At 44.3% G+C, this 26,802-nt stretch overlaps 1 protein-coding gene and 1 long non-coding RNA gene across 3 annotated transcripts in view; one reads left to right on the top strand and one right to left on the bottom strand.

Annotated features, from left to right (window-relative positions):
• Positions 1 to 26,230, top strand: part of kif26ab (kinesin family member 26Ab) — a 63,217-nt gene extending 36,987 nt beyond the window's left edge. Inside the window, exons 1-13 of one of the 2 annotated variants that reach the window (XM_029493500.1) lie at positions 7,183 to 8,022; positions 10,472 to 10,655; positions 13,250 to 13,462; positions 14,499 to 14,592; positions 15,212 to 15,474; positions 16,345 to 16,528; positions 17,199 to 17,358; positions 17,732 to 17,894; positions 18,659 to 21,920; positions 22,465 to 22,658; positions 23,454 to 23,477; positions 23,880 to 24,030; positions 24,131 to 26,230. In XM_029493500.1, coding sequence (XP_029349360.1) covers positions 8,006 to 8,022; positions 10,472 to 10,655; positions 13,250 to 13,462; positions 14,499 to 14,592; positions 15,212 to 15,474; positions 16,345 to 16,528; positions 17,199 to 17,358; positions 17,732 to 17,894; positions 18,659 to 21,920; positions 22,465 to 22,658; positions 23,454 to 23,477; positions 23,880 to 24,030; positions 24,131 to 24,312 — 5,091 coding nt within the window. In that variant the 5' untranslated portion in view covers positions 7,183 to 8,005 and the 3' untranslated portion in view covers positions 24,313 to 26,230. Of the gene's footprint in view, positions 1 to 7,182; positions 8,023 to 10,471; positions 10,656 to 13,249; positions 13,463 to 14,498; positions 14,593 to 15,211; positions 15,475 to 16,344; positions 16,529 to 17,198; positions 17,359 to 17,731; positions 17,895 to 18,658; positions 21,921 to 22,464; positions 22,659 to 23,453; positions 23,478 to 23,879; positions 24,031 to 24,130 lie in introns of those variants that run through there. The other variant, XM_029493499.1, reaches the window with a different exon arrangement.
• LOC115035600 (uncharacterized) lies at positions 208 to 7,043 on the bottom strand. The gene is made up of 3 exons (XR_003840352.1): positions 7,006 to 7,043; positions 1,454 to 1,551; positions 208 to 1,332 (listed from the first exon to the last, which is right to left on the bottom strand). It is a non-coding gene; the product is annotated as an uncharacterized LOC115035600 (long non-coding RNA).
• Positions 26,231 to 26,802: the final 572 nt, after the last annotated feature.

Here is a 26,802-nt window from a genome sequence, read left to right as displayed (position 1 = left end):
ATCGGAAGGGCTCAGATTTTTATAGGTGGAGATCATATTACCACTGTGAACTTGGCCATTGTTAGAGCAAGTGTTTAAGTGTTTACCTCATCGCCCGCAGCCTCATGATCACACACTGTAGATTGTTGACACTGTTTATTGTATGCAAATGTACAAATTTACTTCACTGTAGACTGGTACAATGTAAGCCATATAGGGAAACATAATAATAACATAATAATGCTTCTAGGATTTCACATGATATTTGCAACACAATGTGCATCTTAGTAGAGAAGATGAAGAGTTTTTATGTAAGATATTACGCTCACAACAAGAACGCCAAGACCATTCGAACCAAGCCAGAATATTGTGCAATACACGTGGCAAACTGCTGTATTGAACTAAAAGTAGCAGAAAGGATTTATGCCCTCTCTGTTTCTATTGCCACTTTCTGCAAGACCTTTGCTGTGAATGGAGCGGATTATAATTTGTAATCGGTTCACGACCTAGCCTAGCTGTGAGAGCCAGCTTCAGTTTGTTAAAAATCCCATTATCCCCATACGTCCTATGTGGGCCAGCGAATGCTGTATTTCTGAGGTTAACTTTATGAGTGCGTGATACGGGATAAACAGCTTAGCTCGAATAAAGTGCTTGTAGTCACTGATGTCTTAGTGGCAGCTCTGAGGGACACATTCCCCCATGCGGTTGTACATGTATGCTTCCTGTGTACAGTGTTTCTGGGATGTGTTCATTCGTTTGCCTGATCCAAATTTTCTGATGTGAGTTGTGAGACACACCATCTGACTGACTGTACAGCTCATTTCACCTGACTTGGACCTTATGTGTTTGTTAGGTTGACAATTCACTTGAAAATAGATGACAGATCAAGAAACATGTGTTAGAAATCCCCTCCCCCATGTTCTATCTTGCAGGCCGGCCCACTGATTAATCACCCCCAAATGTTCCCAGCAGCCTGCGGGCCTGTTTGTTGTGATAGCCTCTGAGTGGAGAAGTGCAAATAAATAATCGTACGGTGTCTTAGTCTGGCAGCAAGTGATTAATGAAGCAGAGAAGTGGTGCAGAAGTATGCAGGTTTTCTTCTCTCTCTCTCCCACACTTGTCATGTTCTGAAATTATTCTCCATTCTGATAGAAGGTGATGTGTTAATACATAATATTATATTTAAACATGCATGGATTCTCTGTTAATAATAGTCCTCATTTGGTTCTTGTTTCTCCAATAACCTGCCTCTGCTGCGTGCTGAACTGATTTCTGAGAAATGCCACTCGGTGGTGATGACTTGATGGGAGTGCCAAGACTTCTTCCCTGTGTGCCCTGTGCACAGCAGCCTTCCTGAGGTTTTCAAGAGAAGTTGTGGGTTGGATCGTGGGTGAACTGGAGTTCAACATGTGTATTCAGACTGTGAAGTTATTCCAGATTTTTTGCAGCCTTGGAGAAAAGCAAAACAAAATACCTGAAGCATTGTCTGAGGAGCAGAGTGAAAATACACCGGAAGAGATGAAAGCAGCTGTTAATCTTTGTCAGCAGAGCCAGAGGTGGGGAGGCTGCAGTCTGCAGAGGAGAGAAAACATGTCTTCATTATCATCTGTCACCCATCAGCTGAAAAGTGAATTTTCTTTCCAAGAGTTCTTTTTGTTGCTTGAAACTATTTTGATGCAATCGCCGAGTGCTTTCTTTTGTACAAGCCCCAATTCTTCCATTATCAAGAAGCCTCTTCTAAAAATTGGTCATTTCCTTTTGGACCTTATTTATTCTCATTATGGGTATTTTCAGTTCTTTTCTCTCCAGGCCTTAAATTGGCCCCTGAACTGATTGACTGACAAATGAGTCCCGCAGAGTTAAGTCCTCTGCATTGTTGACCTCCACGTGGTCCAATGTTCAAGCTAGTTAAGGCCATATTAGCATGATGTGATCCTGAATGGTTAGAGGAACAATGAGGTGAACTATAAATAAATTTATAGCCCCTGGCTTTTACCCTTAATGCCTTTCCTTTGCTTGTCTTAAGCCCTCCTTAAATCCTTAACTTGGGAAGAGAGTTTTGTAGTCTTTCACTGCGGGTGTGGGGGAAAAGGCAGGGAGGTGAATGAGCCAATGGGTGCTGGTTGTCTTGAGATGTAATGCTTTACGGGTAGGACATTAAACACAAAAAGAGAGGAAGGCAGTTTTACTAAAAGCAAAGGTTTGTCACCTGTTATGCTGTACTGCTATGCCAACCCCCCCCCCCCCTCCCTTCAGTAAGGCCTAGACCTTGACATAGACAAGAGCATTTTCTTTGCAAAGTGAGGCTCTTCTGGCATGAGCCTGCTCTTCTTGATGTGATGTCCAAAAGCACAGATGACGGAGCTGCTAAACATGCTTCCATTGATTGGGAGAGTAAAATGAACAAAGAAGTTGCTTTTAGTACTTTGTTGATACAAGCCAGTGCAGAAATCTGTTGCATTACTCTGATGTGTGCTAGCAACAAACCAGGCTTTCTTGAATATTGATAAATGTTTTTTTTTTTTTTTTTTCACTTTTTGGCGCCAACTGTTCCATTTGTTCTTGGCCGACTGGGGATTCCCATCTTTGGGAATAAACCAATTCCAAACTGGCTGTGGCATGGCCCCAACAATAATTTTTTCCTGTTTCTTCCTCAAGCAGAAAATGATTTACCTCCTCGTGGACATCGCCTCTCTGGCACAGAGCCAGAGCCTTGGCTGCGCACCCTGCTGCTTCCTCTATCGCTGCCTCCTTCTTTCTCTTTCACCTGCATCTTCTTCACAGTGACACTACTTCGACTGCCTTTACTCTACCATTCCATCTCACTGATCTCCAATGTTTTTTTTTTTTTCATTGCCATCTTAACCTTTGCACTCCGTATTCCTTGTTCTCAGTCTTCTCTGCGTCTCAAATGATACCTCGTTATTCAAGCTATTCCCCAGAGGATGCTCTAATCTCTCATTTTACACCTCACTCCACAGACTGTTTCATAGTGGTGAGGTGACAGAACTGGTTTGAAACCCAAAGTAGAATTTTTGATTAATTTAGGGAAAGCTGTGTGTTTTTTCTCTCTTGCGATGACAGAAGAGCTTATTATGGTGTGACTGTGGCAAGTTAGTTTCAAAAGGTGACATCAGTTTTTGTATAGACTCTTTTCTGTGATCACACATTGTGTTCACAGATGTAACATGAATGTATTTGGCCTTACCTAATTGGCCAGGGATTGGTGCAGTGAAGATGTGTGTGGAGCCTTGGGCTGTCAGCAGCTACTACACAAATGATGCCCCATTTGGTATTCCCCGTCCAAGGCCAGACACCACAGGAACAAAAGGCTCGTTGAACACCTTGTTGGAACAAAGAGCTTTTCTAAAGGGGCCTTGGTTGAATATGTTTGGAACGTGCCAGGCGAGATATTGCTCAGCTAACTGGACGTACCATTCTTTTATGTCTGGTTAAGCTGGGATCCATTTATCTATTTCTGAAGATTTATAGAAAGTCTATAAATCCTAGCCTGGAGGTCTTTGGCCACTTCCTGTAAACAGCTGACATGTAAACTGGCACAGGAAAGAGGAGCTCTGCCTTCAAAATGCTATTAAAACAGCCAGGCTGGAGGAAGGAGTCAGCTGAAAGCTTCAGAGCTTTGGATTGATAAGATTCAACTGACAGACAGATAAGCCTGTTAGTTCTCTCTTCCATTTTAGTGCGTGTGGTGCGACAGAAGGAAAAAGGAAACCCATTTTTCAAATGGACTATAAAGATCTGGGTTTTTGGTTGAGGCTAATCTGAATGATAAGATAATCAGACTGCGTGGTTTCTGTATCACCAGGTGGGAGCTTTTCTAGCTGCCTCTGTCAAGTAAAACTACACATTTTTGTTACAATTAACATTTGTTGAGCCACATTCCAAGATAAATCTCTGTATTCAGGATGCTGCGGCCTCAGGCATTAGTTGTTTTGAGTGATTTAGGATAAGAGAGAGGAAGTGAGAAAAACGAAATTAATGTTTATGCCAGAGGTTCCTTGATTGCAGGGACTTTGGAAAGGAGACAGACTGATTACCAGACTGAAGCTCAGCGCCACACAGGGGGCTTGACAGCCTGCTTTTCCATTATTGTCCCCATGTGCCCAACGCTGTGTCTCAGGTAAACCCAATCCACTAATTTCCTTGGTTATTTTGAGAGCCCACCCCATTTTTGTCCCCCTCAGCTTTCGGTGTTGAGGTCATACATATATTTATACATGAAAGGCCATAGATCTGGAGGGTGCCAACACCCACAGCAAACAGTCTTCTCTGACCCAGTGAACTACAGCTGCAGTGGTTGATTCTGAGAAAAAGGGTTTTAGGCTGTGGAGGCATCTGCCTCATACTTAACAATCAGCCGCCTGACCTCACTTGTAAATCTTGTCTGGGTGGGCCTTCTCACTGCCAGGGCTGGCTGGCAGAGCATGACATCATCTCCTCTTGTCTGTGCACCATATGAATGTGCGTGTTCCTGGGATGTCGTCATGGTTGCTTAATCATCAGTGAAGCTAAACAGAGGCTGGGTCAGACTGAGAGTGACCTGGGCCCAAAGCCATCCAGGCCATCACAGAAATGAAAATTTCTTTATTTTCAAACAGGACTTTGGCAAATGGCAAACAAAGCAGCGCTGGCGGATTTGTCTGGTGCTGTTGCTTTAACTGAGTCTGTATTTCTGTTACAGTTGAGCTCAGTTGGTAGATTTATGTTATACCTCCACACCTTTGGGGCAGAGTGCTGTTTGATCGTGTCAAGGGCAGCCCATCAATAAGACAGTGTGTACTGATTTTAGCTCTGGGGAGGTTTCCTATTGATTATCTTTTGACTCAAAAACGTAGCACCTCACCTGATAGACCAACACACATCCACCCCAGTCAATCATGATGATCTGCTGAAATAGTGTTTTGGGCTTGACTGCGTCTCTAGCGCACAACATATATCCCTCAAAAAACATCTTGAAAATGCATTTAACCTCAGAGTCCAGGATAAATTCTGAATGTGTCCAACAGTAAGTGAGTCTGACTCATTGTGTTGTACTCATTACTACCACATCATGTGCAGGCTGGCTGGAGCCTGGTATTCCCATTCCCATTCATGAAGAGCTATTCCAGCCTGCTAATCAGCAACGGTGCAAGGTGGACTGACAGTGGGGGGGTGTAAAGCAGTCTGATATCAGACCCAATGGTCTGATCCCTGCATGAATGGCTAGAGCAGCCTTATCTTGTCTGTTGAGGAGAAAAAAAAAGGAGGATCACAAAAAGGATATGTTAAGGATTTAAATGTGGCCTACGTGGTAATTAGGCAGAGAGTAGGTGCTACCTAAAGAGCTGTACAGCTGGCCTGAAGAACAGTCAAATTTGCACAAACAAGCTAATGGGTCCACCAGCTAATGATTCTCTGGGCCTGTGGAATTTCTCTTGTTAATTTGACAAAGCTTGAAAGGAGGGCTGCCGCAATTATTGACAGCCAGCCAAAGTGAAGCTTTGGAAGCAGCAGGCAAACACAGCTTCTCACTCCAGTCATTGACCTCCTCCCTCACTGTCACTCCCTCCATAGGTGAGGATAAAATGTAGATGTCCTTTGTTGAACAAAGGAGCCGGGAGAGCTTTTATTGTAGACGGTACTTGATTTTACATCTGTCGTGCTTTGGCTCATTTATATATATTGCAGTCATTATCTGTCTCTGAGGGCTGTTCAAAAGGAGGCAGTGATGGAGTTAACATGCTATCAGGACAGTTCCAACGCTGGTTGTTCCAAATATATATTAAAACCACATTGAAGGTGGCAGCAGTGGACATGAGACTGATGACTGGTTCAGTTTAGACCAGTGTCAACATTTGTATTGTCTTAATGATTACTAGATGTGATTCAGAGAGCCCTGGTATTAGGGAAACAAGCCTCAGGAAATGGCTCTTGCTCTTTAAAATAAGCCCACCTTTGGAAAATTCATTTGGACACACTGCAGAAAAGCAGAGGTAAGTGTGCTGTGTAAGGAGGAAGATAAAGGTTACGCGACATATCAGTATATCACCTATCATTACTGTTGTCTCTTCTCCAAATAGGCAGGCAGTAGTGGCTTTTATTTTTCTTTCTTTTTTTTTTTTTACCTCCGAATTCAATCCAGCAGAGTTCATTTAAGAGGCACTGTGTCAGAAGAGAGAGGCAGGGAGAGCTCGCTGTGTGTGTGTGTGTGCTGAATGCACTTTCATCTGGCAACTCTCACACCCACTCTGTCTGCTGATATGTTGTAGTAAGCTTTCTGCAGCCAAAGCAGCCGCCTTTCAAACAAGACTGGCTGGTCGAGGGCTGAGAGGGCTTACTGGTAAATTGGCAGCTCAGGGAATACAGGGTACTCTCACCCCAGCGCTCGCCCACTCACATGCTTTCATTCCCCTTTTTACCCTTGACCATTGACTGACTGCACTCTTTCTCACTGGCCAGCATAGATCAGCCTTTCTGAGAAGTCATCTGTTCATTATCTGTCCTCTCCCTTGGTCTCCTCATTGCTCACACTTTTCTTTTTTTTTAATCTCTCTTAGTTTTCCGGTTGAGGCAGGACATTGCTCTTTCAGGCAATTCGTCTTTCTACTCTTAAGTATATCTTTCCTTATCTGTGTGTCACTCTTTATGATTAATAACACTCTCATTCATCTGGCTAATTACAGCCTTCAACAAAGGCAAAAAAAATACAAATGTGCACTAGTGTACACCCACCACACACACACGCATACGCACTCACACTCATGCATTATTGCACTGTAGGCATACTAACCAAATCTGTTTGAAGTGAGGGACCCTAAAAGAAGAGAGGGCTCCTGTATACATTAAGTATTCATGTGACGTGTGGTGGGGTGCATACGTGTGTGTGTGTTTGTATGCTGGGGTTCATATGAGACTGAGTGAGTGAGTGTGCCTGTGTGTGTGTGTGTGTGTGTGTGTGTGTGTGTGTGTGTGTGTGTGTGTGTGTGTGTGGGGAGAGAGAGAGAGAGAGAGAGAGAGGGTACTCACAAATTGTGCCGCAAGCAGCCAGAAATCGAGCGCTGACACCTCGTCTGGCAGTCGGAGGGAAAAGGGGCTGGGCTGAGGAAAGAAAGAGAGAGCGAGAGAGTGAGAGGAGGGAGGCAGGGAGACAGGAGGGTGTGTGTTCGACTGTGCGTGTATGTGTTTGAGGGAAAGAGAGAGCAGCAGAGAGGGAGAGAGAAACAGGGCAGGACAGCTGCCAGCATTTTCACCGATAGCAGGAGAATGACCGAGAGGCGGAACTGGAGTAGGAATTCTCCTCATTCTCAGCCACCCAAAGAAATCTTCCAGCACAGCCAAGCAGGCTGATCCTTTCCCCCTCCTTTGGCGTGTGAACAGCAGAGACTCTGGGAAGGACCTGGTCATCAGGACCAGCAGACACACTACAGTGGATTAACTGAATGAAAGAAAATCATGCAGCCAGTGGGAGGAATGCAAAATCGGACTTGAAAGGAGTGGAAAACTGAGTTGGAGAGGAAGCTGTTGCAGGGTTGTTTGAACTTTTGCAGGTGAAGGCATGGAAAGAGTTGGAGGTGCTTTATTGGCATATAAACAGGGGAGGTGCTCCTCCCCATCCTGACCTTCTCATTTTCTCCTCCTAAGAAGCTCACTGGACTACCTGCACCCCGTCACTGTGAACCTACAGTATTTCCTGCGAGGGACTCTCTGCCCACCTCCACCCTACTCTACCTGGTGCTTGCTCCACTTGGTTACTATGACACAGACACCTCATACTCCTTGTCCTGCCTCCACCCCTGCAGCTTCTTACAAACCTCTATGAAATCAAGTAGAACCTTCATGATTTTGATCGCAGTAAAAAGGAACTCTCTGCCCCAACTACTGAGCAGCCCCGCCTCGTGGTCTTCTTGGCGATTATGCCGGCATGTCAAATGTGCAAGTAATGGAAATCTGCAACAACACAGACATGGACTGCAAAGCTGAACTCTACCAGTTATCTTTTTTTTTGACTATGACCATCAACTAGATAATGGATTGGAAAGAGCTGTAAGTACCACCACTGCAGCATTGTCCTTCTGCCGCATGTTTAAGTAAACCTTTGGTTTAGTTTGTCAAGCCCTACACAGAACAACACACAACTTGGCATGTTAATATTTTTTACAAACTTAGAAGTTATATACAAACCTCTGCTTTATCTGTAAACACATTTCCTTTTGTGACAGTTTAGACTTCAGTCATGGAGGGAAGCATCTTCATTAGTATGGAGATGGGAGGTGAACAGGTGGACAAGCTGTTGTTGAAGAAATCTGAGCCTCTCCTCACTGCCTATTTTCCATTGACTGATCATACAGTTGGTAAACGTGAAGACAGGATGAGGGCGGGAGGGAGGGGGGAGAGGCAGGGAGACAAGCAATTAATTTCCCTCTGTACTTGTGGTTGTGGTGTGGATAAAAGCAATATCCTTTTTTTTCTCCCGCTTTCCACTGAAGAACGCATGTGCACCAATCATCATTGTGCAACATGAATTAAATCTCAAGGTTACAAGCTCAGCATTGGCTTGTGTGCACTTCTCACTGGTCAAGACAATTATATTAAATCAGTACAGTGCCCTTGCCTGCTTTTCTTGCCTATGTGGTGTCTTATGTTCACTCCTGATGCTTGATTTATCTCTTTGCTGAAGGAAGAAGAGACAGAATGAGGTGAGAGTGGGTGTGAGAGACACAGACAGAGACAGGGTACATTTATCTTGAATGAATGTGCTGCAGATACTTCTCATAAATGCGGATACACATGCACACAGCCACGTGTACTCTGGTGTAGTTTCCCCTCTCTTTCTCTGCATCTCACATTCATCTATTCCATCTCATTTTTTTCCCCCTCGTCACACGATCTGTCCCGCGTGCTATCACACATAGGCAGCTCCCTGGGGAGAACCTTCTCCTGTAGCCCTCTTGGATGCAATAATTATTCCATCAGCCGGTAGTGTGTTCCCTGATTGTGCTCTTGGGCTGTCGCTGCAGGGGGGCGTACAGTGGAGAGGGGACTGCTGTGGAGATAAGGGGTGGGGGTTGTTACTCCAGCGGAGGGGAATGGTGGGGGCTGGGGTTTTGGTACTGGCTCACCCAGTCCTGTCCGTAGGAGACCGGTGCAGGACTACTAAGCTTAGGCTGGCCTTCAGGAAACTACAGGACCCACACATGGATGTGTTCTCTTTTGCTCAAACTCTTACTTTTTTATTCCTCCTTCTCTTTTTCATGTGATATGTTTATTTACTTCTCCTAAAATCCTTTGCTTTGTCAATTTTTTTAATCTTTTAATCTCTCAATCCAATATTCATTGATTAGCTATGCCACTCTTTGGTTCATTTAAGCAACTGCCTCTTTGTCCTGCCTGCATTTCTCTGAAATCCCACTGCCTGGATAAAAACCATTTGAGGGCATTGAATCTCTTTGGAGTATTACTTTCCTCCCCTGACCTTGAATTTCCAGCTGAGGTACAGTGTTAGCTGATCTAGTGGGCGATGCCATACCTGGAACCACTCTATGTCTGGCTAGATTCCCTGCAGGCCATGCAAAGATACTGGTACTGCCGTTTTTAGTGTAGACAGGAGTGTGTGCCTGACTCAGTGGGCACTGTGGTCAATCTGTGTCTCAGTGCTCTGTCTGGGAAACAGAAGGCCAGGATAAGAGCGTACTTTAATTAGAGGACTGTCAAAAAGCTGGATTCAATTACAACAGCACAGCAGAACTGCTCAGGCAGCCATTTGTCTCTGATACAACTGAAGTGGACGTGACCACTGGAGACCATTCCCAAACATACAGTAAATCTCCCGGCTTTGATTGAAATGATGGGTGAATATACCATAATTGCTTACCTTGATTAGCAGACATGCACATGGCAATATCCTAGAGGGCAGATTACTGCAGCCCTCATCTGTCATGAGGACAGATTGTTTTGTGTTTTGTTATTTAGTTCTCTTTCCTGCAATAATAGTTTGTATGTGTGGTCCCTAACAGTCACCTTTGCCTTCCTGGCAATGTTTACCTTATGGGTTTTCAGTAGTTCACTATTTGAAATAAATGTGTGAGGGAACTCAACTGGTCCTAGATGAAGTGGAGGGCTGAAACATTATCTGTCATGGTAGGGCAGTATGAGTTGGGGCGTTGAAAGAAAAGCATTTTTAGAGTGAAGAAAGGGTGGGAGTGGTGGCATAGTGTAGGTCTCCCACTGGCTTTGTTTATTTTGGCGGACTAGAAGGAGCTTTTTGACCTTTTATGTTACAGTTTCAGCGTGTGATTACTTAAGGCTTTGCAGCACACCCTAAAAAAATGTCAAGTTGAATGTTTAAAATCAATGAGCTTTTGGTTGGGTACCCTTCTGAAAGACAACATCACCTGAAGACATTATAATTAGTTTGTTTCTACATGAACTTCCCAGTATGATGTTTGTAAGTTCACCTGCAACTTCTAGGTGGTTTTGTTTTTTCATCTTTCAGGGCAGCTCAGAAGCTGAACCTGTCTTCGAAGCGGAAGAAGCACCAGCCCTCACTGCTCCACCTACAGGAGCCCTCCATCTACCCCACCAACTTCAGCGGTATCTTGCAAGTCTCTCCGCCGCCTGCTCCACCATGTCTGCTCAGAGCTGTGTCCAAAGTGAAAGAGAATCCTGGGATGGGAAAGGTAACAGCAGACACATTTACATGAACGATTTAAAGCTGAATATATTATTTTAATGCTTGTACAGTATAGTTAATGCACCACAGACTCGCATCAACCCCTGTAATACCCCACACACAAAGATACAGACTGTTTTTCTTTTTTTGAACGGGAGAATGCAGAGTGGCGGCACACTGGTCCAGAGGCAATGTGCCGTCTGGTCCAGTCCATGCAGATGCAGCCAGATAAGCCTGTTGGAATGTCATGAATTCGCTCAGTTTGTGAGACCAGCATTCCTCTCTTTGAACTCAGAAAGTCAGTAAAAGCTGTAATTCGTAAATCTGTGGTCACATTAACTGGAGGATTTCTAAATCTTTTTTTAGGTACTGTGTGCAATGATGAAAGTGAGGCTGGCAGCAGTGGGACAGTAATTAAGCAAAGCTGTATAAACACATCGCTCTTCCTTTGTGGTTTATTTGGTATTGTTTGTCAGAGCTGGCGTCCTGTATTTATAAAGCGGGAGAAGTCCCCTAACAAGATTACATCCTACCTGGTTAGGAAGTGTTTGCTTTTGTTGCCAGGTATCCAGAAGGTTTGAGATTTTACCTCCTACTGACACACAGGCTTCATAAAAAGCCTGTGCTATTAACAAGCCTCCTCTAGTCCACACCTGAGGTGTGCTGTGCATCTGTGCACCTACATTGGCATGTCTTTAAGGTGTCAAGATTTACAATATTGCTCCAAGCCTATCAGGCTAGATTTTCAGGTTTTAATGTCAAGCAAATGCCTTTGTGAGCATGCTTGGGTTCTTTGTCTTTGTCTCTCACTTGTGGAATCACATTTGCACATTTTCAGCACCCTGCGTGGTTTTGCCATCACTTGTGTTATGTTTGATATTAATTCAAATCACTCGTAAAATTTTTTGTGTGCGTCTTTACATGTGGGTCACTTTCCCCCTCTTCACTCTTGACCTCGACATAGCTATTCATGCAAAGACAGTTGAGTGGATGGAGGAATGCCAGGCCACACTAATGGATTTTGTGTGGGGATCAAGGGACAAGGAAACAGAGGCCATTAGCACAGAGTCTAAGGTGTGAAAATACTGCAGCCAATCCTCTGTGGCCTCCAGTATCTGATCTCTGCCAACATAAATAAAACTGAGACATTAGCTTGCCTGGTAGCCTCTGCCTGGTAGACATAGACCCAGCAGTCAAATGTGGAAAGCCCATTTTAAATGTCATAGCAAATGTAATTTACTCACACATATGCACACGTCAGTCAGGATAACGGTCCCCTGCGGAGTAAAAGGAGCTCTTGCACAAGGCCTAAGGAATTCAGGATGAATTCATTCACTGAGAGAAAGGAATTTCCAGTGACATTGTTTCATAGCACTGGTGCCTGGATCTATAGCAATGGCCCATTTTTGTGGGGGTGAAGAAAGAGGAGCGTCTGAGGCTGAACAAAACAGCCATCTATCAGAAAGTGTCGGGAGCTGTATTTTAAGCTTTTTATTTCAATGCATCATAGAGGCATCATGGGTACTTTTTCCAAGATGGTTTGAAATGATTTAGGACTGAGCATATAGTGTAGGATGGAGAAACTGTTCAGTTGATGTAGTTGTACGTGTAACACTAAACACTCGGGGAGTCTGCAAAGACTGTTATACGTATCCCAAGAGCCATTTATGTCCCCTGTCAGTCAGATATATTCTCACAGTTCCTCCACATAAAAAAGTGAGTATCTGATCATCAGATTTTAAAGCAGTAAAGAGTTGACAGAATTTGTCAGATGAGCAGACACGCAAACCATACATGGTCTGTATGAGCTGTGGGCCAGAGGCAGGAAGTGGTGAACTGTTTGCATGAGGTACCGTACGTGACTGGCTGAATGACTTCACTCCTGTAACCCTGACAGTAAGGTTAGACATGAACAGACCTGTCAGAGCAGTGCAGAATCAACACATTTAGATATAAGCTGTCATCCTATTTAGTGTTACATGTGGGCATCGTGAACAGTACCATGACCTGTAGGATGTGGTAAGACTGTAAGCTGACTTTTATGAATGTCAGAACACAAAAGACTGAGCTTCCAAGATCCTCAATGTCGAGCTGCCAGTTTCCAACCTATTTGGTGGAGGGTGGAGGAGAAGGAGTGAGTAGGTGGGATACCAAGGTGGGGGGCCATATGCTCCTGCTCTCCCATGCTGGTGAGCTGTGCCCAGTCCAGAAAAACAACCCAGTCGAGGGATAATCCCCCCAGCATGGTGTGTCACACACATTCATTTCCACTATTCTCTGCTCTTACTTTCAATTCATACCTTGCTGCCTTTTACTGACACCGTTTGACATTGACCCATTGAGTTCACCAGTCAATGTGAGACCAATCGTTTCCATGACAACCTTGAATGTCCATCAACTCTGACACAGTGGACGTGATGTTAATGCACAATCCTGAGCCAGGCTTTCAGTTTGGGTCCTAACCTGTCATCAGAATGCAGGCATTACAGATGTCCTCTTTCCTTTTATCGTACACTCTAAGTAAACAGTCCTATGTTGTCCTTCGTGCTAAACCTGTCTGCACATTTTTTTTATTTTTTTATCCTTTTTTCCCTTTTTCAGGTGAAAGTGATGATGCGAATCTGTCCATCCCTGGAGGCTTCAGACTCCTCAGAGTCTCAGTCTTTTTTGAAAGTGGACAGTAGGAAGAAGCAGCTGACTCTCTACGACCCGGCTTCCAGCCCACACTCAAGTTCAGGACACAGGAGATCTGCCACTGTGGCTGTCCCAAAGATATTCGCCTTCGATGCTGTTTTTACCCAGGATGCCTCGCAAGTAAGGGCCTATATATGTGTGTTTGTACGTGTATGAATAGGTTTTGTGGGGTTCAGCCTCTCAAGGGTAAAAGGACGTCTTCATGCTGGCAGGGTGTGACCAGGGGCTTAGAGAAAAATGTCTGTCTTGGGTCAGAGGGCATTCATACCAATGTGGGCCTAACAGCTGGGCCTCCTAAGCCCTCTGGGGAAGGATTTGAATCCACTCCAGTTACATGTAACCTCTCCTTTCATAGAACAGCTATATCTAACCTCAGCCCTCCGCAACGCACAGCAGGCACACTGACTTGGATCAAAGACAAAGGTCAGATACATGTTTACGCCACGGTAACATAGGCTAGCACTTGGCTGGCTCTTGTCACAGCTTTAAAGAAACCAAAATATTTTTAACTGTGCTAAGTGCTAAGCTGTGTTTTGAGCACTGAAAAATAAAACAGAAGAACTTGAGGTTAAATATTTTCTGTATTTCCCCATGCTGCAGTAAGCTCCAAATAGCCCGGAGTAGAAGAGATTGTCATCGCTGTGTGGTATTGTATTTCCAAAGTGGTGAGAGCCTCAGATTTCCTATCACACCACGTACCTCGAGCAAGTATTGTCCCCATGTAAGCTGTTAGCTGAAGTCTAGATGTTCCTGCTGCAGAGCTGCTGAGGCCAAGCTGTTAGATTGTGCCACTGGGACAGCACTGCGGGTGGCTAACGGTAACAGCAGGCTGTTCTGCTGTTAGAGGCCTTGTTTGCTATGTGATGTATGGGGAAGGGCCTCCGCTTCAGAAGCCTCGCCCCACAGGACCCGTGCTGAAACAGGTTGCAAAAAAGGAGCCACACGTTGCAGCACACTCTAACACAATCCAAAATGATGAAATTTACTGATGTAAACCATTGATGGGATTTGCTGTAACCAATACTGAATGGCTGTTTGGATTATATGTCATCATTTCCGATTCATTGTTCTCATTTAGGCCTGTTTTACAGTATCTCTCAGTCATGGCTGAACTGCAAATTGACTGTGAGAGCGCTGTCCCTGTGTGTTTTCACAGGCTGAGGTGTGCTCAGGGACAGTAGCTGAGGTCATCCAGTCTGTGGTGAATGGTGCAGACGGCTGCATCTTCTGCTTTGGCCAAGTCAAGCTCGGTAAGCTCCTCCACTGGCAAGAGATTAGACATGAGTCTTTTTTAGCCCAAGAAAACTCTAATTTCTCTTTGTTAGCTACACTTAATTCTCACAATTGGCTTAGTGGTGCACTGGGGTGAGTCAAGGAATGAGGGATTGGAGCAAGGGAATGGGTAGTGAGTCTGGGGTGGGGGTCGATGGATAAAGTGCTGCATCCAGGCTTCAGGGCTCAGTCTGTAATTAAAATCTTAGTAATTGGCCTGCCCAGCGCTCTTGGGCTGAAGGGCTTGCTATCCTCATGTTGCTGCTACCACTAGGTATAATTCTCTCTAGAAGAACTGTGTCTGGAATGGGTTCTTGGATTAGAGTTACATTTTTATTTAGCATCCATTGGATATTACTCCCAAAACCTCACATTAACTATTATCATATTTTTCATCAGCACTTGTTCAATACAATAACCCCTCAGAAAATATCCAAGGGTAGTGTATAGTCATTAGTCAACCTGCTGCCCATTGTAGACAGCTTGATTAAAGAAATAATTTTTGATTGAACATATATAGTGAGCCAGGGTTCGCTGCTTTCCAGACACAAGACACTATTTCCATGTCCCTCCCCCTTCTCTTTCACATATCCTCAGGCAAGACATACACCATGATTGGCAAAGACAGCTCCACTCAGAGTCTAGGCATTGTGCCCTGTGCCATTTCCTGGCTCTTCAAGCTCATCAATGAGCGCAAAGAGAAGACGGGCACGCGCTTTTCTGTCCGAGTGTCCGCTGTGGAAATCTTTGGGAAAGATGAGGAGCTGAAAGATTTGCTGTCTGAGGTGTCAACAGGCAGCCTGCAGGAAGGGCAGTCCCCAGGTATCCACCTGAGAGAGGATCCCATCTGTGGCACTCAGGTTAGAAGCATTTCACCTCCTCCACATTTCCTTTGTTCACTGATCCTTCTGTTCTCCCTGCAGGTTATAAAGTCTGTCTGTCTCAGTATTGATCTTTTTCTGTATATAATCTACCTCTTCCTCTACCAAACATGTTTTACTTGTGTGTGTGCGTGTGTGTTTTTATTTCCCAGGACTTCCTAGTCAGTCTCATTCTATCCTTTCTGCCTCTGAAATCCTTGCTTTATATTTCCATCAAACCCATCTGTGGTATTGATGGCTGTCTTCTTACCTTTGTATTGACTCAACTGTCAGCATCCATCAGTATCTATTATCCACGTGTTAGTGCTAGCCCCCTCTCCAGCACAATAGAATTATTATTGGGGGATGGTGGAGGACTGTAGGTTTGAAGGCACTCACAGGTGTTGCTGTCAGATGTTGTTTTTTGGGGGGATCGGTATGGACTCTGACTTCAAAGGTTGTGCAGTTCTATGAGGTTCCTTCATGCACTTCCTCTCAGAAGCCATGCGTGGGCTCCCTTCATGATACCCGCCCGCCTTTTTCCTCTCTTCTACCTCTGAGTTTCCCTTCTCTGTTACTGTAGTTCACCACCACCATCCCATCCATGGCAATGGAAGTGCCCCTACCTCCCGCTCCACCATTACCTCTCCTAATCCCCCTCCGTCTGTGTGCATATCTGCTGTTTTAATTGCCCCTGAGACCCAATCTAATGTGCAAGAAATGTGTGCTGGGGTCCAATTAACTGGCTCTCCTCTCTTTCTGATTTCACTCTTTCCTGGTATCCTTTTTACATCTGCCCTTTTTTTTGCGACAATGTGGTCTCTTTTGCTGACCCTAACCCTGTCCTCCCCCGCCCCCGCCCCATCCTAGCTCCAGAATCAGAGTGAGCTTCGCGCCCCTACGGCTGAGAAAGCTGCCTTTTTCCTGGACGCAGCCATTTCTGCACGCAGCACCAGCAGACCCAATGCAGATGAAGAAGAGAGACGCAACTCCCACATGCTGTTCACACTGCACATCTACCAGTATCGCATGGAGAAGAGTGGCAAGGGAGGAAGTGAGTATTAATTCTACCAGTTGCCACCACGCATTTATAGAATAGAATTGAAACAGTCCAACAGCTGCGTGCAACCAGATTGGTATCATTGCTATATTTTTCCTCCTAATTATTCCATGTAAAGGTGACAGAGATATTTATATATGTAGTTTGTATGCAAGTTTTATCCTTTGGTCAAGAGCAAATGAATATTTCTGTTACGGTATGTGTGGTTGGTGGACCGTAGGAACTGAATCGCATTTTAGGGATGAATAAAGTTTTTTCGTATGTGTATTTGAGACCGTACTGACAGAAGTTTAAAGTTTTACTGCCGCTGTGACAATTTCACAATAGGTAGCCTTGTAGTTTTCTCAGTGACAGCCAATTTGCTGTGGCTGCAATTTAGATTATCAGAAAGAATTGCATATGTGTTTCTGATTGTCAGCAGAATCTTTTGTTTCTATGTGTATAACAAGTGGAGCCTCCTTGGTACTGAGTAACATCTGCTGGGAGTTTACAAGTGTGGTTGCGATTTGAATAATTTCCATGCGAGAATGAATTCACTTATACGTAAATCAAACTGCTCTGACAGTCTGGCCGGGGCTGAGCTGCTACTCCTGTCAGTGGGCGCAAAGTAATGAATTTGGGGAGCGAGTGTAACCTTGCTCTTCTTCTTCTGTCATTGGCACAGTGTCAGGCGGACGAAGCAGGCTGCACCTCATCGACCTGGGAAGCTGTGAAAAGGTCTTAAGTAAAAGCAGGGACGGAGGGGGAGGTCTGTGTCTCTCTCTAAACGCACTGGGAAATGTCATCATGGCTTTAGCAAATGGTGCGAAACATGTACCTTACAGGTAAGAAAGCCACCATTAGTTTCAGTGCTGTCTTGAACAGCTTTTTTTGTTTTTGTTTTTCTTTGTTTTGTTTTTGCTGAAATTATGAAAAAAATGTTTCAGGCAAGTCTTTGCTTGTGTCATCAGTCTTTCAGGTTGGCTGCATGTCTATGTACCTAGTTTGTTTAGTCTCATAAAATAGCTTTCACTGATTGTGCGTAAGATTATGTTGTGGTTATTCAGGTATGAAAAGATTAATGACTCGTCGTTTGGGTGTATTTTTCAGCTCAGAGAATTCAAAATGGCTCCTCCTGGAATCACGTCAGTTAGTTTTAATGTCAATTTGAAATATTACTATGCCACTTGCTAACAGCAATGTAAATGCTTTCTGTAGGGACAGCAAGCTGACAATGTTGTTAAGGGAGTCCCTTGGCAACATCAACTGCAGGACCACCATGATCGCCCACATCTCTGATTCCCCCGCCAACTATGCTGACTCACTCACCACGATCCAGCTGGCATCCCGCATCCACCGCATGAGGAAGAAGAAATCTAAGGTAGAAGGATAAGCTGATCACCATGTAATGTATGAAAACCTGGTGACGGCGAATTGTACATTTCTGTACAAGGGTTCATATAACTGTACTGCTCAATATTTAAATGATCAATCCCTCGTAATTATAGCAATTATTTCAAAATGTTGCGCTTATAGTATTTACATTCCTAGCGTGTTGAGCTTTGATTACCATCATCGCATATGATGTTATGACTTCAGTCCTTCAATTTTTCTTCCATCTGTAATTTTTGATTTGTTCATCATATGAAGATGCAAATGCATCTGCAAATGAAAGGTTATTAACACAGTTACTCAGAGCTAGTTTTTCCCAGTTCCCCAACACATTATCATGTAATCAATACCACTGCCTAAGGAAGTGTGTAATGTATACCCCCAGATTAAGGAAATATATGCTGCAGATAATTAGGTAGAGTGACAGCACACATTTATTTGGTATCAGACGCAGGGATCATTACAATGCAGTCCACATACAGCAATTCATATTATTGACATTAATTTCTCTGATTATTGATGTGCACTTTTAACCTTTAGATAAATATCGACTGGTAATTTCATGGTACCATGATTTATTCCAATATGCTATTGCTACTAAATTAATGTGCTATAAATTATGAGAATTAAAGTAGCTTTATAAAATGACAGGATTGTTATATGAATATTTAAAGAAGATTACACATTACTGTCATCACTTAATGAGATCTTGTTTAAAACCAAAAAACGACTGATGTTAATCCTGCCTTGCAGTATGCCTCCAGTTCATCTGGAGGAGAGAGTTCTTGTGAGGAAGGGAGGATCCGCCGGCCGCCACACCTTAGGCCCTTCCACCCTCGAACAGTTGCCCTGGATCCAGAATTGCCCTCTCTGCTCAGTGACCCAGACTACTCCTCCAGTAGTGAACAGTCCTGTGATACTGTCATTTACGTGGGCCCGGGGGGAACTGCAATCTCAGACAGGGAGCTTAGTGACAATGAAGGCCCACCTGCCTTTGTTCCAATCATCCCCTCCCTGAATAAGAAGAAACCTGCAAAAGAGGGCCCTCTGGACAGAGACCACTTTTTCAAATGCAACACCTTTGCTGAGCTGCAGGAGAGGTTAGAGTGTATAGATGGCAGTGAAGAACCCACTGCGTTTGTTGGAGAGGGTAAACGAAGCCAGGCCAGCCCTAAAACAGACAAATCTAAGGAGAGCCAATGCTCTGTTTCACCAAAGACTGTAGCAAATATTTCTTACAACCAAGAGGGCATCTCACCCAAACAGTCTCCCAAATCTGTCAGCACACAGCTACCCTGTAGTCCTAATTCCCCCAAATGTAAACTGGAGAATGCCTGCAAAATACCTGCAGAAAAGGCGCCTTCAGAAAGTATCCAAACTGCATGCCGAACAAGTGCTGATGGTGAGAAGGCCTTGGTTTCTGAAAGCCGGTTTAGTCCACACAAACTGTCACCTGCTGCAGTGGCAGAGCTGGAGCCTGTGGTGAGGGAGAAGGTGTACTCACACAAGAAAATCTTTCCAAAGCCGGCCCCACCTCCCTCACAACAGAGGGAAAATGCAGATAATGAAGAAAGATCCAGCACCAGAATGCCACCAGTGGGAATGAGCCACCAATCTGTGAAAAGGAGGGATCCATGCACTTCCCCTTTGCTGAGAGCTCCAATGGAGGTGTGTCAAGTCCGTTCTACCTTGAAGGAGAGGTATCTGGATCGGGATATCCTCAGAGCTACTGTCACCTTGCAGCAGCCGATAGAGCTGAACGGAGAGGATGAGCTGGTGTTCACTGTGGTGGAGGAGCTGTCTATAGACAGCATTGTAGATAAAGGTCGGCCATCCAGCATTATTAGCTTCAACAGTGATTGCTCCCTTCAGGCCCTGGCCTCTGGTTCCCGACCTGTCAGCATCATCAGCAGCATCAACGATGAATTTGACGCTTATACGTCTGCTATGGGTGTATCAGAGATGAACACTGCAGTGGTCACACCCCTCCAGGAGGGAGCAATGGAGTGTATAGATAGCAGGGGTTCATCTATCAGCTCCTGGCTCAGTGAGGTTAGTGTCTGCACCTTGGAGAGTGAAGGAACTCATTCTACAGATGTCTTTCTCCCTCAGGCTAAACACATTGGACCAGAGGCCACCTTTTACTTTGATTCCCTTGATATGTTCCACTGTGTATCTTCTCCTAGAGATGCCAAGAATTCCTTAAATGACAGTGGATTTAGTTTTTCTGAACAAGATAGTGACAGTGCAACCTCAAGTAAACTATCCTTGACAAAGTGCCCCCCATCTCCAGAATCAGCGAAAGGCTCCCTCAGATTCACATCTAAAATAACTAAAGCTCACTCACTTAGTTCCTCACAACTTCCACAGGGCCCCTCTTTAGTACACTCTAGTCTTCCCAGGAAGATTAAACCTACCTCATCCATCTCTCATAGTAGTAGCAGTAGCAGCGGCAGCAGCAGAGAGCCACCAAGGTCAGAGTCTAAGCAAGAGGATCCTTGGCAGCGTGTTGACAACCACTCAGAACCTCAGTATTCTGACCCCAGCAGCACCAGCAGATTTCTCAGAAACCCCCCCAGTGGCATACCCTCCAGCAAAACATCCAACAGCAACAGTGTACCTCGCCCACCGAAGGTGCTGGGGCCTACCTCATCCCAGAGGGTGGTCGATGGCTGTGAGAAGTCAGCCAGTAAGAATCCACCCAGCAAAATGCCTCAGCTGAGACGAGGGGCCACCACCCTGGGAACTGTGCCTGTCATTCATTCCTCCACAGACTACAAGGGAACCCAAGATATTATTGCATCTACCACGAGTCTTAAATTCTCTTCTCTGGGGAAAACCAACAAGGGTAACTCACAAAAAGTGAGTAATCTCCCTAAACCTGGTTGCACCTCACCTCCTCCCCCTCCAGTGAGGAAGTCCAGTCTTGATCATAAGACCAAGACGCTGTTGCCCCAAAGTGCCTTAAAGTCACCGTATGGGGAGACAGCAAGGGCCTCGGGAGCGAGGGCAGCTGTATCAGAGGATGAGCTTGAGGTGCATCACAGAGCAGACTCTACTGGTTTCAAAGCCTCCAACCTCAACACAGCCAAAGTTACCTCCAGTCTTAAGGTCAGAGGGCCAAGGGGAGAGGCTGGGCAGCATTATGGCAGTCAAATCTCACTGGAAAGATGTGAAAGCCTGTCATTATCGGGATCCAGAACTGCACTCAGTAGAGAGAACAGTGGGGCAAGTTTAGGGAGCAGCAGCGGCAAATCCAGCAAGTCGATTCCAAGAATTGGTGTTCCTAATTCATCCAGCTCTCCAATAGCTGCATACCCATCCTCCCCAAGTGGAGGAAGTACTGGCAAACCTGGTCAGATTAAAGCATCTGTTAGTCCCAGAACATTAGGAGCAGTTACTGGAAGTAAGGCACGCTCGCTGTCAGCCAACAGCTCAAAGGGCCTAAGTTCATCCACCAAGTCCTTAGCCAGTCCCGTGACCAGAAATACCAACGCCAACCTGCCCCCATCAGGGCGGACATCAGCTCCTCGGACTGCCACTGGTGTTAGCGGTAAGCCTGGGCGAGGAACTATAATGGGCACGAAGCAGGCCATGAGGGCTGCCAACAGCCGTGTCAGCGAATTGGCAACAGGCAACATATCAGGCAAACATACAAGAGGTTCAGGAGATTCAGACAGTGGGAATGACAGCGGGGTCAATGTCAATGATGACAAATCTCCCATGGCCATGCTGCCTTCCCCATACAGCAAAATCACAGCACCAAGGCGTCCTCAACGCTACAGCAGTGGCCATGGAAGTGACAACAGCAGTGTGCTGAGTGGGGAGCTGCCTCCAGCAATGGGCCGCACAGCTCTGTTCTACCACAGTGGTGGCAGCAGCGGATACGAAAGTATGATCCGTGACAGCGAAGCCACAGGCAGCGCTTCCTCTGCCCATGACTCCATGAGTGAGAGCGGCATGTCATCTACAGGAAGAACAAGGAGCTCCAAGTATCCAAAGAAGAGAGCAAATGGTGAGGATATAATTTGGGTTTGGGGTTTTGAGTGCAGCAATGCAGGTATAGGTAGGACTCACAAATGTTGCATATATGATAGGTGTGCATGTGGAATCTACCAGACGGTGCTGGATTGTGAAACTACACACATTGACAGCATTCACAAATGAATCTTCTCTCCTAGGAAATTATCCATGTAGGAGTTCCTTATGAATTCCTCTTATTACATTCACAAATTGATGTTTTATTGGATTTTCTGAGCAGCATGAATTATTCACACATATATGGAAAAATGATAATGAATGTTTGAAACACCATGGCTTCAAACTGTGATGAGCAGCTAAGATGAATTGAGAATGCAGGTTATTTGTTGCCTTGTGTGTTCAACCATTTAAACTTGTGGGTTAAACCAGGGATATACAGCAAAGCAAATTCATGAAAGCGTTACACATATGCGATCACCACACCTCGACTGGCCTGTGCAAAGAGAGACTCATACAGTTACTCATAGAGCCTCGTAAATGAAAGGGGCACCTCTCTGACCTTCTGCATTGCTTTGTAGGGTTCCAGAGAAGACGTCTGATCCCAGCACCCCTGCCAGACACCTCGTCCTTGGGGAAAAAGGTGGGCACGGCAGGTCAGTGGGTGGACCTGCCTCCTATGTCGGGACCGTTGAAGGAGCCTTTTGAGATCAAGGTGTATGAGATCGATGATGTGGAACGGCTCCAGAGGCGACGTCAGGAGGAAATCACAGAGGTGAGCAGAGGGTCACTCCTGACTTCTTGTACTTGGAGACTCATCTTGTTGAAGTTGTTTAAGATAATCCAATGTCTGGGTAAAGGCCCTGTCAATCCCACTTGCTAATAATATATAACATGTGAGACAGCGGCCATACATGCACAAGATATGACACGTTCACTTGTGCTGTGGGAATGTCTCAGCTCACTTCTTCCCAGTTTCTTTTTAAAGAACAAGACAGGAATAATATTTCTCAGACGTCTGACCTTCAGTCAGCTCTGTGGCAAATCCTGGACTTAAAATGTCTGCACCCAGATTCCCAGAGCTTGGTATTTTGGCAGCACACCCAAGGAATGTCAAGAGTTCCAGAGACAATTACTGACGAGAGCTAATTGGTTAGGATATAAATGATGACTCACCTTGCTGCTGACAGTAGTGGCAGTAAAGTAGACGGAGAAAGTATAGGAAAAAAGGCTTAGAGAATGTGTGATGTATGCAGCATTGCCCAACATCATCCCAAATCAGCTCACCGCCAGCACTCATCACTCGCTTCCTGATTGCTTTTTATAGCTGACTTGTCTCCTGTGGATCATTAACTGCTCCCACAAGTTCAGTGCAGACAGATAGGGATTTGTTGAGAGGATATTAAATCAGCTAGATGGTACTTTGATTAACTTTCAATTAAAATACCTCTTTTTTACTCTTTTCTCCTGACCATCACTGTCTGAATGACAAGTAAATCCACTGCTTTTCCATGATTTTTTTTTAATTTTGCTCTATATGCTTACTTGTTTTCTATCGTCTTGTTTCCAGCAACCATTCCAGGATGTTGACAAGGTAAGCTTAATCTTTCAAGTGAATGAGGTTTAATTAAGTAGCACTCACTATGTTTAATAGTATAGCTGCATGAACACAATCATAATTGATCCCACTATGGTGGAAATATCATTTATGAACAAATTGAGACATTTACTGTACAACTCATCTTCTTGGCCTTTTCAAAGAACGAACTTTTATTTTGATTGTTTATTGTTGCTTCATTTTGTTATTTATTTGTTCATTTATTTAATTTAATTTCAGCATGCTTGTTCAGACCAGGCAACAATAACGCAACATATAAACAATACCCATGAACATTTTAGATCTTACTTTCAGCTGGCTTTCAGCTATTTAAGTCAGCATAACTGTTGAGTCCACAAGGCCAGTCCCTGCCATTAATAATTTCTTTCTTTCTCCCAGGGCCTGTTATATTTTAACAGTAAGCTGAAACTGCTGGAGAGAAGGAAACAGCAAGTGAAAGAACTGAGAGCAAAACATGAGTTGTTGCTGGAGGAGCTGGAAGACACCAAGGCCCGGCTGATGATGGACCCCAGCAAGTGGATAGGAGAGTGTAAGTAACTGCTTAAATATTGTAAATGTAAACAAAATAGATGAGATCTTTGGTGATAAACTGAACATCTAACTGAGCACCTGTTTCCCCCCTTCAACAGTTGAGGTGGACCAGAATCTGGATAAAGAGTCCCCGGAGTACTTTGAGGCCTTGGCACAGGCCACAGAGGAGCTGGAGTTCTGTGTCAACCTATGCAAGTCCCGTGTCATGATGGTAACCTGCTTTGACATCAGCATGCAGACGTCTGGCACGCAGGAGGGACTGCGTGAAGTTGAAGTCTGAGGACAAAAGAAAGTCGAGCTGGAGAAATGAGGAAGTGAGAAGAAGGAAGGATGAAGAAATGTAGCAGCCAGTTTTTAGTCACTGGAATGAAGAACAACCAGAGACAGAGATGAGATGAGTGTGGATCTTTGCATGAAAACTCTGAAAATCTTAACCACCTAACTACAGTGCCTCGTTGTCCCGGACATGGTTTAAAAGAAACGTGAGCACAAATGTTGTTGCCTAAATGGCAGGACAGTGGCCATCACTTACTCAAGAGTCAACAACACCTGGAAGTGCCTTTTCTATTGTTTTGTTCCAAGTCATTATTTTTCATATGGTGGAGGTATCTTTAGCATACCCAAGCAAACCCTGAACATATTGCTTTTATGAAAAAATATTTTATATTGCATTGTATAGTGTATTTATATGATTATGTGGTGTGTACAAATATCCTTTTAAGGGAAAAAATAAAGATGGAAAAAAGAAAAAGCAATAAGCTAATGTTATTGCGCTCCCAGACTTTGCCTTTTCTCTTGTTTCAAACCTCAGTCAGCATTTTTATCCATTTTCATTCAGCCTCTTGCGCCTTATGTTAACTCTCTGGTTCTGTAGTTTTCTAGATTTTCAAACTGGACTGTGTTATCTCATCAAAGACTGCATTTGCTGTTGTCACTCATCTGTTGCCAGCTGGCCTGTGGAAGCTTGCAGGGCTGAGTGAATGTTTTCTCCCTCCAGTTGCCTTGATCAAAATGGTTCTCCGTGGATGCACAAAGGTAGAGCAGCAGACACGTCAGAGGACAAAAAGCTTATTCAGGCTGTGCATGCCCATATTTATCTCACTGAAAATGAGAGATTCAGCCAAAACATATCAATCAAAGGGCCACTGAGATGCACAGTGAGTGATTATTGTTGATTCAGCCATTCTCTCTGGTACCTCAGTGTGTGGTCATGCAACCCTGAGAGACTTAACCTTCCCCACACTAGGTTGTGAGGATAGGATGATGAATGGTTCCACTGATAGCAGTGCTCATCAGTGAGCCTAATTTCTCTCTAAATGGGCTCAGACTGGGAGCTATCTCAACACTGTAAGACAAAGGGGCTCAGATGAGATAGCACAAGTCTACTGGCCTCTTATCCAGTACTTTTTTAAGTGCTGCCAAGGCTTGGCTCTATGCATTCCAGGACATTTACTGCAACTACTGTAGGAACCTCAATACTGACTAAATTGCAGCAACACAGTTTGGCCTTTTACTTCCCCTTCTCTCTCTCTCTCTCTCCCTTTTTTTTTTTTTTGTCAAATAGGCAAAGAAACAAAGTTGACCCAGTGTCTTGAGCAAGGTTTCCAGAATTGTTATTTTTCTGTGAAAAAATGCAGTGAATAAGCGCAAATGTTTGTGACACTGTTTAGCAGAATCAATCACGTTATCAGCTCCTTGTAGCTGCCAGAATGTGCTTATTATGAATCATATGGCTGATGTAGAGAGAACAAAGAAGATTGGTGAAAATGATTGTTGCAAAAAACAAACTGGCTTTGTTATATTTTGGTGTGTTTGATTTCTACGACAAATACGACTTTGTTTTTATTTCTTTTACAAAGATGTACTCTCTCAGGCCCTATCTAAAGATGCTGCATGAGATTTTTTAATCATTTTTAAGAATGATTTCTACTCCATTTTTACCATTCTAATTTTTTACAATAACTTCAGTTTTCACTAATGTAGGGTCAGGTTCAGAAAAGTAAATGACTATTACCAAACCAAGACCTATTTCCAAGAAATTATTATATGTAAGGTCATGTTTCATATCAAAACCCATATTTTCGAATATCTTTGTTGTATAGGACTTTCAAACCCTGTATAAATGTATGATATGGCAGCTTGTGTTTTACTTTTACAGTACCTGTGAATAAAATGGTTCTTCTTACTGATGATGAAGAGTTGGGTTTCTCTCTAATTTCATAAGCATAACCCTGTTTGTCTCCAAACCAAAACCGGATTCACACTGTCACTGCGGAATACAGTGACAGTGTGGTGTTTTGGGACATATTAGAACTTTCTTGAGATGCAATTATTTTGACATATTAATCACTCATCCCTAAATCACTTCTTTCACAATCATACATCCAATGGAGTCAGTGATGCCGCCGTCACAGTGTGGAGCACAACTTTGTGTCAGCTATGAAACGCTAACTCATGCGCAGCGTTAAAATAAGAGCTTAAACGTTGTGGTCATTACATATCTTATTTTTCTACTTTACATAGATTGCCAAAAAGAATCAAAGCAAAAATAAATTCTCATATTAAACAGAAGCTAATGAAAGCATGGCCGTATTAGCACAGAGACCTTTGACCCACTCAGGTGTTCTCACTCATTTACCTCATTAGGCTGAAGACTCGGTGGGCGTGTTCTGCTGGATCGATCCTGCAGGACACCGGAAGAAAACTACAGACGCAAGGTGGACACCGGCAGAAAACTACAGACACAAGGTGGACACCGGAAGAAAACTAC

The sequence above is a fragment of the Echeneis naucrates genome, chromosome 22 (assembly GCF_900963305.1).
Source record: "Echeneis naucrates chromosome 22, fEcheNa1.1, whole genome shotgun sequence".
Taxonomy (NCBI): Eukaryota; Metazoa; Chordata; class Actinopteri; order Carangiformes; family Echeneidae; genus Echeneis; species Echeneis naucrates.
Note: the sequence above shows the minus strand (reverse complement) of the source record. Positions and strands in the feature narration are given on the sequence as shown.